The sequence below is a fragment of the Choloepus didactylus genome, chromosome 6 (genome assembly GCF_015220235.1).
Source record: "Choloepus didactylus isolate mChoDid1 chromosome 6, mChoDid1.pri, whole genome shotgun sequence".
Lineage (NCBI taxonomy): Eukaryota > Metazoa > Chordata > Mammalia > Pilosa > Megalonychidae > Choloepus > Choloepus didactylus.
Genome location: NC_051312.1, coordinates 127,980,194 through 127,997,554, shown reverse-complemented (window position 1 = coordinate 127,997,554; position 17,361 = coordinate 127,980,194). Strand labels below are relative to the sequence as shown.

Sequence of the window (17,361 nt, the reverse complement as noted above, 5' to 3'; positions counted from 1 at the left end):
CAGAGTAGTACTTTGGAAAATTAATTGAACAGTGTTGCACAGGATGACTTTGAGATGAGAGAGTCCTATAAGGATGCTATTGTAGTAGCAGGTAAAGGCAGGGATGGCCAGCACTAGAGTGAAATATAAGAGGGACTGAAAAGGAGGGGATGGATTATGGCATGTGCCTAATCTGGGATGCCTGAACATGGTAATTACAATTGCACACAGGAGTTAAGTGATATGATCAATCTCCATTTTCCATACTCGGAATTTTTAGCAAGAAATCGTAACCTGGGACCCTGTCAAGTTCAGTGCTCCCTCTATAAATTCATTTCATTTACTAGTGCAGAATTCCACAGGTGGTGGTGTAGAGCTTGGGGGAATGGGCAGAATGTCAGGAACAGATGGAATGATATTATCAACATGCCTGTTTGAAAATCCTACAGAGCTTCCTGGTGGGAAGAGCGTGGACTTCATAATCAAAGACACATCTGGGTTGGAATATGGCCCTACTATTTACTAGTATTAAATTTTAAAAGGATAAAAGTTGTAAAATGCTGTAGTAGCAATGACCGTGACTGTTGTTTGGTTAAATTTGCTGCACAGAATTTTTACAGTCTCACTTTTCTTCTCATCCTATATTCTGCCATTACCGCTGTGTCTCTTACTCTCGCGAAAGTACAGAGAGATCAAAGTGACCTCTTAGGGACCTCTCCTTTGGTAGGCAGTGGTGTTATGCGCTTTAACTGAATAGCTAACTTTGTAGAGTTGTTTAGACACTTTATGTTTGTGCTTACCTTTAAATAGTGGAGCTGAAGGACGGTTTTTGCAGGCAAGTGGAGAATATTGACAAGTGAAGGAAAGAAAGTTTGAGGGAGGAGTGGCCAGAGTTAGAAGTATGTGGAAGGGATAGTTATGATGGTGAAAGTAAAGTCTAAAGTCCTGTTTCTTCTCTGCTGGGGATTTGCCTCCATTGACCAAATCATGCAATGATTTAATCTTGTCTGCGCATGTCAAGGTCTTTTGTCCCTCGGCGGACACCGTTTGCCAGTCAAAGCTATGTCTTTGCGCTCGCCGATTTCGTAGGTTGCTGAATTCTGCCTTTTTCCCCACGCTTGCCATGGCGAGCCGAGGGGCCCGCCAGCGCCTGAAGGGAAGTGGGGGTGGTGTCGGGGACACGACCTCGGCGGCAGAAAAGCTGCGGGAGTTGCTGTGCAGCCGAGAAACTGGCGCCGCAGAGCGTCGGAGCGAGTACGTGTGCGGGCGCGGTGGGGGCGTGGCCGGCCGCGCGGCGTGGCTTGGGGCTGCCCCCGGAATGTCTCACCCGGGTTGGTGGTCGGACTTTCGGCTCGACCTCCCAGGGCTGCGTCTTCAGCCAGATCCTTCTGCTTTTTCTGGGCTGGTCAACGTTCATTCTTTGCCTAGCCTTGGGTCCCTTCTCTAAAAGAAACCTTGGAAAGCGCGTCTGTGATGTCTCTGGCTCAGGCCTCGAGAGTCCTGGCTTCTTGGGGCTTGAGTTGGTAGAGCCTCGGTGGGAGACTTGGGCAGGAGCAAAAAGTGTACGTTTTACTGTTGTTGTTTCTCACTGCTGACTTCATTGTCTCAGAAGTCCTACCCCTTTACCCTTCTGGTGGTCCGTCCCAGCCAGCCGCCCCCCCCCCCCCCCCCCAACTTCCAGCATCAGCAGCCAGCTTTCCTCAAGCCTGGGTAGCTGCAAGTTAACATTAAAGAAGTTTTCAGCACGTGGAATTGGAGGCGTTTATGTACCTTGCACTTAATTACGTTCCTACATATTGAACAAATGGGCGAATGAATAAAGCCATGGACATTAATAACCTTGTTAAGAGAAGAAAGGAGAATGACAGTGTTGTTGCCTTCAAATCATTAGTGGTCTTGGGATGAAAGTGTCATTTAAGGGGCTAAGGTGTAAGAATTAGTTTACACCTCTAAAAATGGAAGGAGTGGTAAAGTCTTATTTCTTTCCTTATTCATTGTACTCAGAAGAACTAATGTTCACCTTTCTGGGTGAATAAGTGCTTTGATGTCCCCTCCCCTCTTGTCCTTTCTGGCTAGTTTTAGTCCTGGTTAGCAAGTGCTTTGTGATTTTTCTTTCTTTTTCTTTTTCTTCTTTTTTTTTCTTTCTTCTGAACAGTTTATCTGGGAACAAAGCAGGACAAGTTTGGGCTCCTGAAGGATCTACTGCTTTCAAGTGTCTGCTCTCAGCAAGGTTATGTGCTGCTCTCCTGAGCAACATCTCTGACTGTGATGAAACATTCAACTACTGGGAACCAGTAGGTGTTTTCTTTAAAGTTTTATTTTATTCTTGATTTGGCTGTTTGGGACTTTTTACCAGTCAGGATACAGATAATATACAAGTGTGACTACTAGAAAAATTATTTTCACTTTTGTATTCTAAACATGATTTGCCTACTACTGAAGGCTGTGGGGAGTTTGGTTTACTTAAAGCTGTAATTTGTGATTTTATTTAGAATTCTCTTTATAAAAATAATATTGAAGATAGTTTTTAAAGTTTACAACTACTACAAAACTTAAATGAATAAGTTAGCCCACTGCTCCACTTTCATGTCCAAATCCCACTCCCTAGAGGCAACCACTTTGTTTAAACTCTTTTAGCTATTTTTTTCTGAATTTACTAAAATAAAGTGTTGCTAAATAACATACTTACATGGTTATTTTTTTATTTATATATTTTAGACATTATTTGTGGAATTCTTACTATAGAAAATTCAAAGTAAAATTTATTGATCACATTTTGTGTCAAGAAAAAAATCAGAAAAATGCTTGATGTAGGTAGTATAAGGAAATACAGGATTTAGAGTTTCTCTATTTTGACTAGTGACTATTTAAAAAAAAAATAAGTAGAGGGTTACCTTCAAGCTTTTAATATTGACCAAACAATGATCTTGTAGAATTTATAATGTCCTAATATTTTTCAGTTTAGGTCATTTAGATTTTTTTCCTATCCTTTAGCAGCAAATCTTGCTGAGAATTTTAGCATTTTTGGGTACCATTATCTCTAATATTTTTACTTAGAAACTTCACATGCATCTTCCTAAAGAGGATTTTTGACCCACTGTTCTGTTTATGTATTTTAGACACACTACCTCATTTATGGGAAAGGGTTCCAGACTTGGGAATATTCCCCAGTTTATGCCATTCGTTCCTATGCTTACCTGTTGCTTCATGCCTGGCCAGCTGCATTTCATGCAAGAATTCTACAAACTAATAAGGTAAGGGCAGGCCAACTGGGACACAATCACAACTGACCAAGAGGTGATATTCTGGAACAGTTTTTTTGTTTTTTTTTTTATCTCACAAAGACATTTATTTTAAGGATTGCCTCACATGATTGTGGGGGCTAGCAAGCCTGAAATCTGTAAGAGAGGCTGACAAGATAGCAGACTGGAAACTGAGGCAGGAGTTTATGCTGCAGATTTGAGTGTGAAATTTTTAAGGCAGCCAGCAGGCTGAAAACTTGGCAGGAATTGATGCTGCAATCTTCAGGCAGAATTTCTTCTCCAGGAAATCTCAGTTTTTGCTCTTAAGGTGTTCAACTGATTGGATGAGGTCCACCCATTATTAAAGGTAATCGCCTTTACTTAAAGTCAGCTGATTACAGATGTAAAGCACATCTGGAACAGTTTTAAGGAAAGGACAAAAGAGTGGTAGTTGGGAGTGGGGGACTGTTTTTGAAGAAGGGTCATTTTTTCGTTCAGTCATCGGTTAACAAATGCTAATGAATCAACTTTTATTTAATTGATATTGTGTTAAGTGCTATGGATTTCTTTGGGTTTTAGTTAGTGTAATTTTTCAGTTCTAAAATTCCATTTGGTCTTCTTTATATCTTTTGTTGCTTTACTGAGACTTCCTCTTTTTTCATTTGTTTCAAGCATGTTCTTAATTGCTTGTTGAATATTTTTGTGATGACTGCTTAAACTTTGTCAGATAACTCTTAACATCTCTGTCTTCTTGGAATTGTCAGCTATTGATTTTCTTTTTTCATCCAATTTGAGTTCTTCCTGGTTCTTTATATGATAAGTGATCTTCAGTTGAAACCTGGATATTTTGGATATTATGTTATGAGGTTCTGGATTGTATTTATGGGCCCATACTTCTTCTGTTGACTCTCTGTTCCTCTGGGTCTCATTTAAACCTTCTGTTTTAGCTGTGTTTTTTTGACACTGCTCTGGTAGGGAAAGTTGCAGGGGTCCACTTTGTTACTGCAAAGCAGGGGTAGGAGTATAGGCTCCCCCCTTGGCCACCTCACTATTACTGGGTGGGAATGGGAGTTTCAGCTCCCTCTAGGCCTCTGCTGATACCTCCCTGGCTGGCAGGGGTAGGAGTGCCTTGTTAACTGCTCCCCAAGTGGCTTCCACTGACACCATGATGGTGGTGGGGGCTTTTTACTGCTGGACAATAGTGAAAGTCTTGACTCTCCATTAAGTCTGCTGTAACACCACCCTAGCAGGGAATAGGGACACCTCATTACTGCCGCGTGATAGATGTAGAAGTTCCACCTCCCCAAATGGTATCCACTGACACTGAGTGGGTAAGGGTGGGGGGCATTGCCACCCAGTGGTAATTAAAGTCCTGTCTTCCTATTGGGCCTTTGCTGATATGGGTGCAGATGGGGGTCACGATTTTTTCTGGGGTGTTGCCTTGAGTAGAGCGGTTATCGTCTAAATGTTTTTTGTCTTGCTAGGCCACTGCTGTCTTGGTCCTTTGGCTAGAGAGATCACATTTTTGTTAGGGCTTTTTTTTTTTTTTGTCTATACCCATTGGTGTTTCCAGGTTGCCAACTTCTTGAGTTCCAAGTTTGGAATATATAAGGCAAAAAGAAAACCCTGGGAACTTACCACCATGTTGTTCCTCAAGTTCCAAAGTTCCTATCCAGTCTGTCTTCTTCGCTCCACCTTTTGGAGTCATCTTATTTTTGTTTCACATATAATGTCCAGGGTTTCTAGCTATTCTTATCAGGAAGAATAGGGGAAAGGATGGTGTTCTAGTTTCCTAATGCTGCCAGAATGCAAAACACCAGAGATGGATTGGCTTTTATAAAAGGGGTTTTATTTGGCTACACAGTTAACAGTCTTAAGGCCATAAAGTGTCCAAGGTAACACATCAGCAATTGGATACCTTCACTGGAGGATGGCCAGCAGTGTCCGGAAAACCTCTGTTAGCTTGGAAGGCACATGGCTGGCGTCTGCTTCAAAGTTCTGGTTTCAAAATGGCTTTCTCCAAGGAAGTTCCTCTCTAGGCTGCAGTTCCTCAAAAATGTCACTGTTTGTTGCACTTGGGATATTTGTCCTCTCTCAGCTTCTCTAGAGCAAGAGTCTGCTTTCAACAGCCATCTTCAAACTGCAGTTCCTCTCTCAGCTTCTGGGCATTCTTCAGAGTGTCCCTCTTGGCAGTAGCTCCTCTTCAAAATGTCACTCACAGCTGCACTGAGTTCCCTCTGTCCGTCAGCTCATTTATATGGTTCCAGTGACTCAACTTAGACCCACCCTAAATGGGTGGAGCAACACCTCCATGGAAATTATCCAATCAGAGTCATCACCCACAGTTGGGTGGGGCACATCTCCAAAGAAGCACTCAAAGAAATCTAATCAACACTGATAACGTCTGCCCGCACAAGACTGCATTAAAGAATATGGCTTTTTCTGGGGGACATAATACATTCAAACTGGCACAGATGGCTAGTCCATCTTCCTGGAAGTAAAAGTCTCTAATTAGGGAACTGAAGGAAATGTAGGAGTTGTCTAGATAAAGGAAGAATGGGAACGAGGGAAGAAGTTGGGAACAACCCTCTAGACTAAGGACAATGAGGCTGGCAAGAAGGCCATCCTGACCTTCTTGTGAAATTGGTGTGACTTTTGGAAGAGAGAGTGAGTGGTGGAGTGGGTTAGATGTGACTGAAGGAGTAAGAAGAGGCCAGATTTGTGCAAGACCAGGATGGCTCTATTAAGGAATTAGGACTGTTTTTGTTTTTGTTGTTTTTTTCTCCCAAGTGCATTGTGAAACCACTGAAAGATTTTAAACAGAGGAGAGACATTGCATTTGCATTTAGAAAGATTACTCTAGGTCTAGATGTGGTGAATGGATTAGAGGAGTTAAGAAAGGATGTGGGGATGGCACTACTGGAGGCTTTACAGTAGTCCAGATAAGTGATTGTGGTGATGTAGACAAGAGAGTAGAGGTCACAGGTGAGGTGACTGAAGAGTGTGCCCTGGTGCTAGGCTGTCTTGGTTGAAATTCTGGTTCTGCCAATTACTTGCTTTGTGACACTGGACAAGTTACTTAACCTCTCTGTGCCTTGGTTTGCTCATACTTTAAATGACCAGAGGAATTGATGCATGTAATTTAGAACAGTCCCTGACATATGATAAACACCAAGTATATATTGGTAAATTATTATTATATGTATTATAAATACAATTAGTTATTAATTTGGTTGCTGTGGAGATATGAAGGATCATGTAGAATTGAGAGATCTTCAGAAAATAGAATTGATTACACTTGGTAATTGACTGGATTTGGGAGTTGAGGGGGAAAGGGAAATCAAGAGGGGGATGAGTTTTGGGTTTCTGGCTTGAGCATCAGCATGAATAGGGTGGCATTTACTGAGGTAAGGAAAGTGGGGGGAGCAGCAAGGTTGGCAGGGAAGATGAGTGCATTTTTGGACATGCCAGCTTTGGGATGCCTGTGTGGTACTAAATAAATTTATAAGTAAATTTATGTAAATACTAATACTAAGTAAATTTGTATAAATGGGTTTGGAGCTCAGAAGAGAGATGTGGGTTGAAGACACTCATTTAAAACTAATCCACATATAAAAGTTATTGAAACCATGTGCATGGATGAGATCATTGAGGGCAGTGTGCTTGCGAGACCTGGGATCTCCTGACCCTAAGGGGTCATTGGGTGAATTACAGATGATCCATGAATTTGGATGGGGAATAATTATGTATTTATTTCCATTAATCTCTAATTAAAATTTAGTATTTCCTTCAATTGTGAATCTATTTGAACAGTAGTATTAACTGTACCCATGACTTTCATATTACATTACAGAGATTGCAGGTAACTCTGAATATCATTTATGCTTATTACTACTTTGAAATTATAGCAGTTATTGGATAAGTCACGAGATCTTAATTTTAATGCATTAATAAAAAAACATATCTATCATCACAATTAAACTATATTTAGTTAACTGCATTTCAATCTGGTTGGTTTCCTTTGTTAGTCATTCTTAATTTATTTTGTACATTTAAAAGCAATATTTTGAGGAGCTGTCCAGTGTTTCACTAGCTCCCCTTCAGGTCCAAAATAAAAAAAGGTTTAGAACCCCTGATGTAAGGAGAGGTTGTTGAGCTGCTTCTAAGAGGGCTTGGGACGATGTTCTGAGGGTTTTCAATATTTAATGTTTGGAGAGTAGAAAAGATGAGAAGTAACTACAGAAGAAAAAGGGAAACAAGGAAATGGAAAGCTCACTTAGGTAAATCTTACTTCATTTGGCACATGGATGCTGTTTTGGAGTCTGCTACAAACCACTAGGTTTGAGGTGGTCAGAACTTATTCAAGGTAGCAACTGCAGAAAAGAACACTGTCCTTTCCTTCCCTACTTAGTATTTCCTTTGTTGTTTTTTGAACTTGTCGGAGGAAAGACATGATTAATATAGGACTTGTACATTTTGAACCTCTCTGTTTTCTGAGGGGCTCAGTAGAGAAATGACAATATGTAGTGCTTAGAGTTTTTTTTATTTCCATTTGATTATTTATTGTCACTTCAAATTTGACATGTCCAACCCTACATTCTTCCTCTTACGTCACTGATATTACTAGTGATAGTGGACATTGTTGAGCTGTTCCTTAATGCAGTTATTATCTTACATTGTTAATTTTTTTTTATTTTGAAATAAATTCAAAGTTATAGGAACAGTTGCAAAAACAAGACTAACCCCATACACAGAATTCCATCATACCCTGACCCCCTCCCCTGATAGCCCAGTCCACCAACTTCAACATGCTGTCACATCACTATTTTTTCCCTCCCTCCCTCCCTATCTATCATCCATCATCTATTGCTCTGTCTTCTGAACATATGAGAGCTAGCTGCTCACACCCTTGAACAAACACTGTAATTCACATATACACTTCCCATGAATAAGAACATTCTTTTATGCAATCCCATTAAGCGCAGCTAAGAAGTACAAGAGATTCAACAATGATACAAAGCTTACATTCTACATTCTGTATTTCCTTTTCCTTATGTCTCAACTGTGACCCTTTGAGCCTCCTGTCCTCCATCCTCCAGTCCCACCCAGGTTCATCCTTGGCATTCAATTGTCATCTATTTAGACTTTTTTTTTTTTTTTTTCAATTGTGGAAACATATATACAGCCTTAATCTTCCCATTCCACCCCCTCCCTAGCCTTCCATTAGTGGGATTAGTCACATTTAGAATGTTGTAATGCTCTTTCCCACCATCCATTACTAGAAATTTCCCTTCACCTCAAGCAGCAACCCTACACTCATTTCTTAACTCCCCATTGCCCCTTCCCCCATTTCTCTTTTTTTTTTTTTTTAAATCATCATTTTATTGAGATATATTCACATACCACGCAGTCATACAAAACAAATTGTACTTTCGATTGTTTACAGTACCATTACATAGTTGTACATTCATCACCTAAATCAATCCCTGACACCTTCATTAGCACACACACAAAAATAACAAGAATAATAATTAGAGTGAAAAAGAGCAATTGAAGTAAAAAAGAACACTGGGTACCTTTGTCTGTTTGTTTCCTTCCCCTACTTTTCTACACATCCATCCATAAACTAGACAAAGTGGAGTTTGGTCCTTATGGCTTTCCCAATCCCATTGTCACCCCTCATAAGCTACATTTTTATACAACTGTCTTCGAGATTCATGGGTTCTGGGTTGTAGTTTAATAGTTTCAGGTATCCACCACCAGCTACCCCAATTCTTTAGAACCTAAAAAAGGTTGTCTAAAGTGTGCGTAAGAGTGCCCACCAGAGTGATCTCTCGGCTCGTTTTGGAATCTCTCTGCCACTGAAGCTTATTTCATTTCCTTTCACATCCCCCTTTTGGTCAAGAAGATGTTCTCCATCCCACGATGCCGGGTCTACATTCCTCCCCGGGAGTCATATTCCACATTGCCAGGGAGATTCACTTCCCTGGGTGTCTGATCCCACGTAGGGGGGAGGGCAGTGATTTCACCTTTCAAGTTGGCTTAGCCAGAGAGAGAGGGCCACATCTGAGCAACAAAGAGGCATTCAGGAGGAGACTCTTAGGCACAAATACAGGGAGGCCTAGCCTCTCCTTTGCAGCAACCGTCTTTCCAAGGGTAAAACTTATGGTAGAGGGCTCAACCCATCAAACCACCAGTCCCCTATGTCTGTGGTCATGTTAGCAACCATGGAGGTGGGGTAGGCCAATACCCCTGCATTCTCCACAGGCTCCTCAAGGGGGCACTACATCTTTTTTTTTTTTTTCCCTTGTTTGTCTTTTTTCTTTCTTTTTTTTTTTTTTTTAACTTTCCCTTCTTTTTTTAAATCAACTGTATGAAAAAAAAAGTTAAAAAGAAAACAAACATACAATAAAAGAACATTTCAAAGAGACCATAACAAGGGAGTAAGAAAAAGACAACTAACCTAAGATAACTGCTTAACTTCCAACATGTTCCTACTTTACCCCAAGAAAGTTACATAATATAGCAACATTTCAGTGAACTTGTTCCTACTACATCCATCAGAAATTAACAGACCATAGTCATTTCTGGGCATCCCCAGAATGTTAAATAGCTTATCTGTTCTTCTTGGATTATTGTTCCCCCTTCCTTAATTGCTCTCTACTGCTAGTTCCCCTACATTCTACATTATAAACCATTTGTTTTACATTTTTCAAAGTTCACATTAGTGGTAGCATATAATATTTCTCTTTTTGTACCTGGCTTATTTCGCTCAGCATTATGTCTTCAAGGTTCATCCATGTTGTCATATGTTTCACCAGATCGTTCCTTCTTACTGCCGCGTAGTATTCCATCGTGTGTATATACCACATTTTATTTATCCACTCATCTGTTGAAGGACATTTGGGTTGTTTCCATCTCTTGGCAATTGTGAATAATGCTGCTATGAACATTGGCGTGCAGATATCTGTTTGTGTCACTGCTTTCCGATCTTCCGGGTATATACCGAGAAGTGCAATCGCTGGATCGAATGGTAGCTCTATATCTAGTTTTCTAAGGAACCGCCAGACTGACTTCCAGAGTGGCTGAACCATTATACAGTCCCACCAACAATGAATAAGAGTTCCAATTTCTCCACATCCCCTCCAGCATTTGTAGTTTCCTGTTTGTTTAATGGCAGCCATTCTAACCGGTGTTAGATGGTATCTCATTGTGGTCTTAATTTGCATCTCTCTAATAGCTAGTGAAGCTGAACATTTTTTCATGTGTTTCTTGGCCATTTGTATTTCATCTTCAGAGAACTGTCTTTTCATATCTTTTGCCCATTTTATAATTGGGCCGACTGTACTATTGTCATTGAGTTGTAGGATTTCTTTATATATGCAAGATATCAGTCTTTTGTCAGATACATGGTTTCCAAAAATTTTTTCCCATTGAGTTGGCTGCCTCTTTACCTTTTTGAGAAATTCCTTTGAGGTGCAGAAACTTCTAAGCTTGAGGAGTTCCCATTTATCTATTTTTTTGTTTTGTTGCTTGTGCTTTGGATGTAAAATCTAGGAAGTGGCCGCCTAATACAAGGTCTTGAAGATGTTTTCCTACATTATCTTCTAGGAGTTTTATGGTACTTTCTTTTATATTGAGATCTTTGGTCCATTTTGAGTTAATTTTTGTGTAGGGGGTGAGGTAGGGATCCTCTTTCATTCTTTTGGATATGGATATCCAACTCTCCCAGCCCCATTTGTTGAAAAGACCATTATGGCTCAGTTCGGTGACTTTGGGGGCCTTATCAAAGATCAGTCGGCCATAGATCTGAGGGTCTATCTCTGAATTCTCAATTCGATTCCATTGATCTATATGTCTATCTTTGTGCCAGTACCATGCTGTTTTGGCAACTGTGGCTTTCTAATAAGCTTCAAAGTCAGGGAGTGTAAGTCCTCCCACTTCGTTTTTCTTTTTTAGAGTGTCTTTAGCAATTCGAGGCATCTTCCCTTTCCAAATAAATTTGATAACTAGCTTTTCCAAGTCTGCAAAGTAGGTTGTTGGAATTTTGATTGGGTTTGCATTGAATCTGTAGATGAGTTTGGGTAGAATTGACATCTTAATGACATTTAGCCTTCCTATCCATGAACATGGAATATTTTTCCATCTTTTAAGGTCCCCTTCTATTTCTTTTAGTAGAGTTATGTAGTTTTCTTTGTATAGGTCTTTTACATCTTTGGTTAAGTTTATTCCTAGGTACTTGATTTTTTTAGTTGCTATTGAAAATGGTATCTTTTTCTTGAGTGTCTCTTCAGTTTGTTCATTTCTAGCATATAGAAACATTACTGACTTATGTGCATTAATCTTGTATCCCACTACTTTGCTAAATTTGTTTATTAGCTCTAGTAGGTGTATCGTTGATTTCTCAGGGTTTTCTAGATATAAGATCATATCATCTGCAAACAATGACAGTTTTACTTCTTCTTTTCCAATTTGGATGCCTTTTATTTCTTTGTCTTGCCGGATTGCCCTGGCTAGCACTTCCAGCACAATGTTGAATAACAGTGGTGACAGCGGGCATCCTTGTCTTGTTCCTGATCTTAGAGGGAAGGCTTTCAGTCTCTCACCATTGAGTACTATGCTGGCTGTGGGTTTTTCATATATGCTCTTTATCATGTTGAGGAAGTTTCCTTCAATTCCTACCTTTTGAAGTGTTTTTATCAAAAAGGGATGTTGGATTTTGTCAAATGCTTTTTCAGCATCTATTGACATGATCAATTGATTTTTCCCTTTTGAGTTTTTAATGTGTTGTAATACATTGATTGTTTTTCTTATGTTGAACCATCCTTGCATGCCTGGAATGAACCCCACTTGGTCATGGTGTATGATTTTTTTAATGTGTCTTTGGATTCGATTTGCAAGTATTTTGTTGAGGATTTTTGCATCTATATTCATTAGGGAGATTGGCCGGTAGTTTTCCTTTTTTGTAGCATCTTTGCCTGGTTTTGGTATTAGGTTGATGTTAGCTTCATAAAATGATTAGGTAGTGTTCCATTTTTTTCAATGTTTTGAAAGAGTTTGAGTAAGATTGGTGTCAGTTCTTTCTGGAAAGTTTGGTAGAATTCCCCTGTGAAGCCATCTGGCCCTGGGCATTTATTTGTCGGAAGATTTTTGATGACTGATTGGATCTCTTTGCTTGTGATGGGTTGGTTGAGGTCTTCTATTTCTTCTCTGGTCAGTCTAGGTTGTTCATATGTTTCCAGGAAATTGTCCATTTCTTCTACATTATCCAGTTTGTTGCCATACAGTTGTTCATAATATCCTCTTATAATTTTTTTAATTTCTTCAGGATCTGCAGTTATGTCACCTTTTTCATTCATTATTTTGTTTATATGGGTCTTCTCTCTTTTTGATTTTGTCAGTCTAGCTACGGGCTTGTCAATCTTGTTGATCTTCTCAAAGAACCAACTTTTGGTGATATTTATCCTCTCTATTGTTTTTTTTGTTCTCTATGTCATTTATTTCTGCTTTAATCCTTGTTATTTCTTTTCTTGTACTTGGTTTGGGATTGGTTTGCTGTTCATTTTCTAGCTTCTTCAGTTGATCCATTAGTTCTTTGATTTTGGCTCTTTCTTCCTTTTTAATATATGCGTTTAGTGCTATAAATTTCCCCCTTAGCACTGCTTTTGCTGCATCCCATAGGTTTTGGTATGTTGTGTTCTCATTTTCGTTCGTCTCTATATATTTAGCAATTTCTCTTGCTATTTCTTCTTTAACCCACTGATTGTTTAGGAGTGTGTTGTTTAACCTCCAGGTATTTGTGAATTTTCTAAGTCTCTGATGGTTATTGACTTCTAATTGTATTCCATTGTGGTCAGAGAATGTGCTTTGAATAATTTCAATCTTTTTAAATTTATTGAGGCTTGTTTTATGTCCCAGCATATGATCTATTCTGGAGAAAGTTCCGTGAGCACTAGAAAAGTATGTGTATCCTGGTGATTTGGGATGTAATGTTCTGTATATGTCTGTTAAATCTAATTCATTTATCAGATTGTTTAGGTTTTCGATTTCCTTATTGGTCTTCTGTCTGGTTGATCTATCTATAGGAGAGAGTGATGTGTTGAAGTCTCCCACAATTATTGTGGAAACATCAATTGCTTCCTTTAGTTTTGCCAGTGTTTCTCTCATGTATTTTGTGGCACCTTGATTGGGTGCATAGACATTTACGATTGTTATTTCTTCTTGCTGAATTGCCCCTTTTATTAGTATGTAGTGGCCTTCTTTGTCTCTCAAAACATCCCTGCATTTGAAGTCTATTTTATCTGAGATTAATATTGCTACACCTGCTTTCTTTTGGCTGTAGCTTGCATGAAATATTTTTTTCCATCCTTTCACTTTCAGTTTCTTTGTGTCCCTGTGTCTAAGATGAGTCTCTTGTATGCAACATATTGATGGTTCATTTTTTTTGATCCATTCTGCGAATCTATATCTTTTAATTGGGGAGTTTAATCCATTTACATTCAACGTTAAAACAGTGAAGGCATTTCTTGAATCGGCCATCTTATCCTTTGGTTTATGTTTGCCATATTTTTCCCTCTATTAATATCCTTTATTGTACCCAAACCGAATCTCTTTAGTACTGTACCTTTCTCCAAGTCTCTCTGTCCTGTTTTTGTTTCTCTGTCTGTAGGGCTCCCTTTAGTATCTCCAGTAGGGCAGGTCTCTTGTTAGCAAATTCTCTCAGCATTTGTTTGTCTGTGAAAAATTTAAGCTCTCCCTCAAATTTGAAGGAGAGCTTTGCTGGATAAAGTATTCTTGGCTGGAAATTCCTCTCACTCAGAATTTTAAATATATCGTGCCACTGCCTTCTCGCCTCCATGGTGGCTGCTGAGTAGTCACTACTTAGTCTTATGCTGTTTCCTTTGTATGTGGTGAATTGCTTTTCTCTTGCTGCTTTCAGAACTTGCTCCTTCTCTTCTATGTTTGACAGTGTGATCAGTATATGCTCGGAGTGGGTTTTTTTGGATTTATTCTATTTGGAGTTCGCTGAGCATTTATGATTTGTGTATTTATGTTGTTTAGAAGATTTGGGAAGTTTTCCCCAACAATTTCTTTGAATACTCTTCCTAGACCTTTACCCTTTTCTTCCCCTTCTGGGACACCAATGAGTCTTATATTCGGACGTTTCATATTATCTATCATATCCCTGAGGTCCATTTCGAGTTTTTCAATTTTTTTCCCCATTCTTTCTTTTATGCTTTCATTTTCCATTCTGTCATCTTCCAGGTCACTGATACATTGTTCAACTTCCTCTAGTCTTGTACTATGAGTGTACAGAATCTTTTTAATTTGGTCAACAGTTTCTTTAATTTCCATAAGATCATCCATTTTTTTATTTAGTCTTGCAATGTCTTCTTTATGCTCTTCTAGGGTCTTCTTGATTTCCTTCATATCCCGTACTATGGTCTCATTGTTCATCTTTAGTTCTTTGAGTAGCTGCTCTAGGTGCTGTGTGTCTTCTGGTCTTTTGATTTGGGTGCTTGGGCTTGGGTTATCCATATCGTCTGGTTTTTTCATATGCTTTATAATTTTCTGTTGTTTTTGGCCTCGTGGCATTTGCTGAACTTGATAGGGTTCTTTTAGGGTTTGTAGACCTATTGAAGTCCTTATCTCTAATTTATCAGATTTACAGCTTCGTGGAGTACACTTTCTCTAACTAACCAGCAGGTGGCGTCCACGAGCCACCTGTTCTCCACAGGCCAGTTCTCCCCTGCTTAGCCTTTTTGGTGAGTGGGGGAGTGAGTCTTGTGGGGCCCAATTGGTGTACCAAGCTTGCGTGTGTAGTTGGTGTTGCCTGCCCTGTATGTGGGGTGTGTTTCTGGGCAGTCGGGGAGGGGGGGTGGCCCTAACAATCAAATCTCCCTGATGATCCTAGAGTTTTAAAGCTGCTGCAATAGTCTAGTCCTTCAGTTCAGTCCTGCCACAGTTTGTCTCTGCCACTGAACCACAAGTCTTTGGTATTGGCGTATGGCTCCTGAGACTTGCAAGTGGGCCCCTCTTCCAGGCTGTGCACCCCGGGTCCTCTGTTGAGGGATGACTGTGCTATGTCACAGGTGAGTGCCGTCCCCCCAGGGCAGTTCTGGGCTGCTGGGCTGTGTAGGGAGGCTCCCAGTCTGCTGAAATGATGGCTGAATGGGGCTTTGTTAATTCACACTGCTCCACCTTCCCAGCTCTGGGAGATTCAGCTGAGGTTGCAGGGAAGGCTAATGTCCACGCCCAGTTTTGTGGTGTGTGCCTGTTATTTGAAGCACTTCCGTCACACTGGGTTGTCTGGGGCAGCTCTGGGCTATGGGGCTGGTGATGGGCAGGAGTGTTTCCTGTCCACCAGGATGGTGGCTGTGAGCAGACACCCCCCTTTTCTTGGGAAGTTGTGTTTAGTGAATTTTCTCAGCCACTGGATTATTGCCTTTTGTCTCAGAGCTCTCTTAGTTCTGCTCTTGACTTGACGTGCCCAAATTGCAATTCTTTGAAGCTTTCTGTATTGGGCTTCTTAGAGTAATTGTTTTAGAAAAAGAAAAAAGGCTTTAAAAAAAAAAACAAAAAAAAAAAAACGGCCCTCCTCAGAGATCTAATGGGTTATTGAAATGCTAATAGACAAAGCAACCAGGGCCATTAAGGAAAGGTCCACAGGGCAGAGAGATCAGCTTTGCTTCGGGATTTGCATATGCGCCTCAAGGCCTGAGCTCCGCCCTTCCCCTTTCTGTGTTCACCAGAACTCCAAAAATCCTCTGCTGTGTTCACCAGAACTCCAAAAATCCTCTGCTTTTATTTTGGAGTTTTTCGAGTTGTTTTTTTCCTATGCCTGTCTCCTCTCTGGTGGGCTGGCTGCTCTCAGAGTCTCTGGTGTCTGGTCTCAGTCTATCTATGGTTGGAGTTTGAATCAGTAGAATGAGTTTCCGATAAGAGCAGCCACTGCAGATCTCCCTTCTCCTTCCCGGAGCTGACAGCCCCTCCTCCCCCGGGACTGAGCCTGGCAGGGAGGGGCGCGGGTCCCCTGGCCGCAAAATCTTACAGATTTCGCTGATCTCAGCAGTTCCACGTTTTCATGAGTGTTGTATGAAGTATGCCCAAAGACAGATTGCTCTGTGGTGTCCAGTCCACGCAGTTCCTGGCTTTTTACCTACTTTCCTGGAGGAGTAACTAAAACTTACAGCTCACCAGTCTGCCATCTTGCCCCGCCCTCCCAGAATCTCCCCCATTTCTCTTAACCCATACTTTGCTTTTCATCTCTATGGTCATATTCTCTGATAATTTCTTTGTGTTTACTGTGGGGCTTCAAATTAACCTCTTAAATCCATAACAATCTTGTTTTTCTTTGATACCACCTTCATTTCAATAGGACACATAAACTATGTGCCTATACTCCTCCTTTCCCCCACCTTTATATAGTTGTCTAAAATTACATATTTTACGCCGAGTTCAAAACCACTGATTTGTCATTAGAGTTTGTATTTTATATCATGTAGGAAGTAAATAGTGGAGTTACAGTTAAAAAATTGACTTCTATTTGTATTCCATTGTGTTTGGAGAATGTGCTTTGAGTATATTCAATTTTTTTTTTTTTTAATTTGTTGAGGCTTGTTTTATGTCCCAGCTTATGGTCCCTTCTAGAGAAGGATCCGTGATCACTAGAGAAAAATGAGTGTCCTGGTGATTTGGATGTAAGGTACTATATATGTCTGTTAAAATTCTCCATATCTCTTTCTCCTTTCTTTGTTTCTCTGTTGGTAGGGCTCCCTTTAGAATCTGAAGTAGGGCAGGTTTTTTATTGGCAAAGTCTCTCAGCATTTGTTTGTCTGTGAAAAATAAACTCTCCCTCAAATTTGAAGGAGAGTTTTGCTGGATAAAGTATTCTTGGTTGGAAATTTTTCTCTCTCAGAATTTTAAATATGTCATGCCACTGCCTTCTCGCCTCCATGGTGGCCGCTGAGTAGTCCCAACTTAGTCTTATATTGTTTCCTTTGTATGTGGTGAATTGCTTTTCTCTTGCTGCTTTCAGAACTTGCTACTTCTCTTCAGTATTTGAGAGTCTGATCGGAATATGTCTCGGAGTGGGTTTATTTGGATTTATTCTATTTGGAGTTCACTGGGCATTTATGCT

At 40.2% G+C, this 17,361-nt stretch overlaps 1 protein-coding gene across 2 annotated transcripts in view; it reads left to right on the top strand.

The window, feature by feature from the left end:
- Positions 1-1,023: 1,023 nt before the first annotated feature.
- ALG9 (ALG9 alpha-1,2-mannosyltransferase) overlaps positions 1,024-17,361 on the top strand; it is a 162,961-nt gene continuing 146,623 nt past the window's right edge. Inside the window, exons 1-3 of one of the 2 annotated variants that reach the window (XM_037841407.1) lie at positions 1,024-1,233; positions 2,135-2,273; positions 3,099-3,233. In XM_037841407.1, the coding sequence (XP_037697335.1) occupies positions 1,103-1,233; positions 2,135-2,273; positions 3,099-3,233 (405 nt within the window). In that variant the 5' untranslated portion in view covers positions 1,024-1,102. The remainder of the gene's footprint in view (positions 1,234-2,134; positions 2,274-3,098; positions 3,234-17,361) is intronic. The other variant, XM_037841408.1, reaches the window with a different exon arrangement.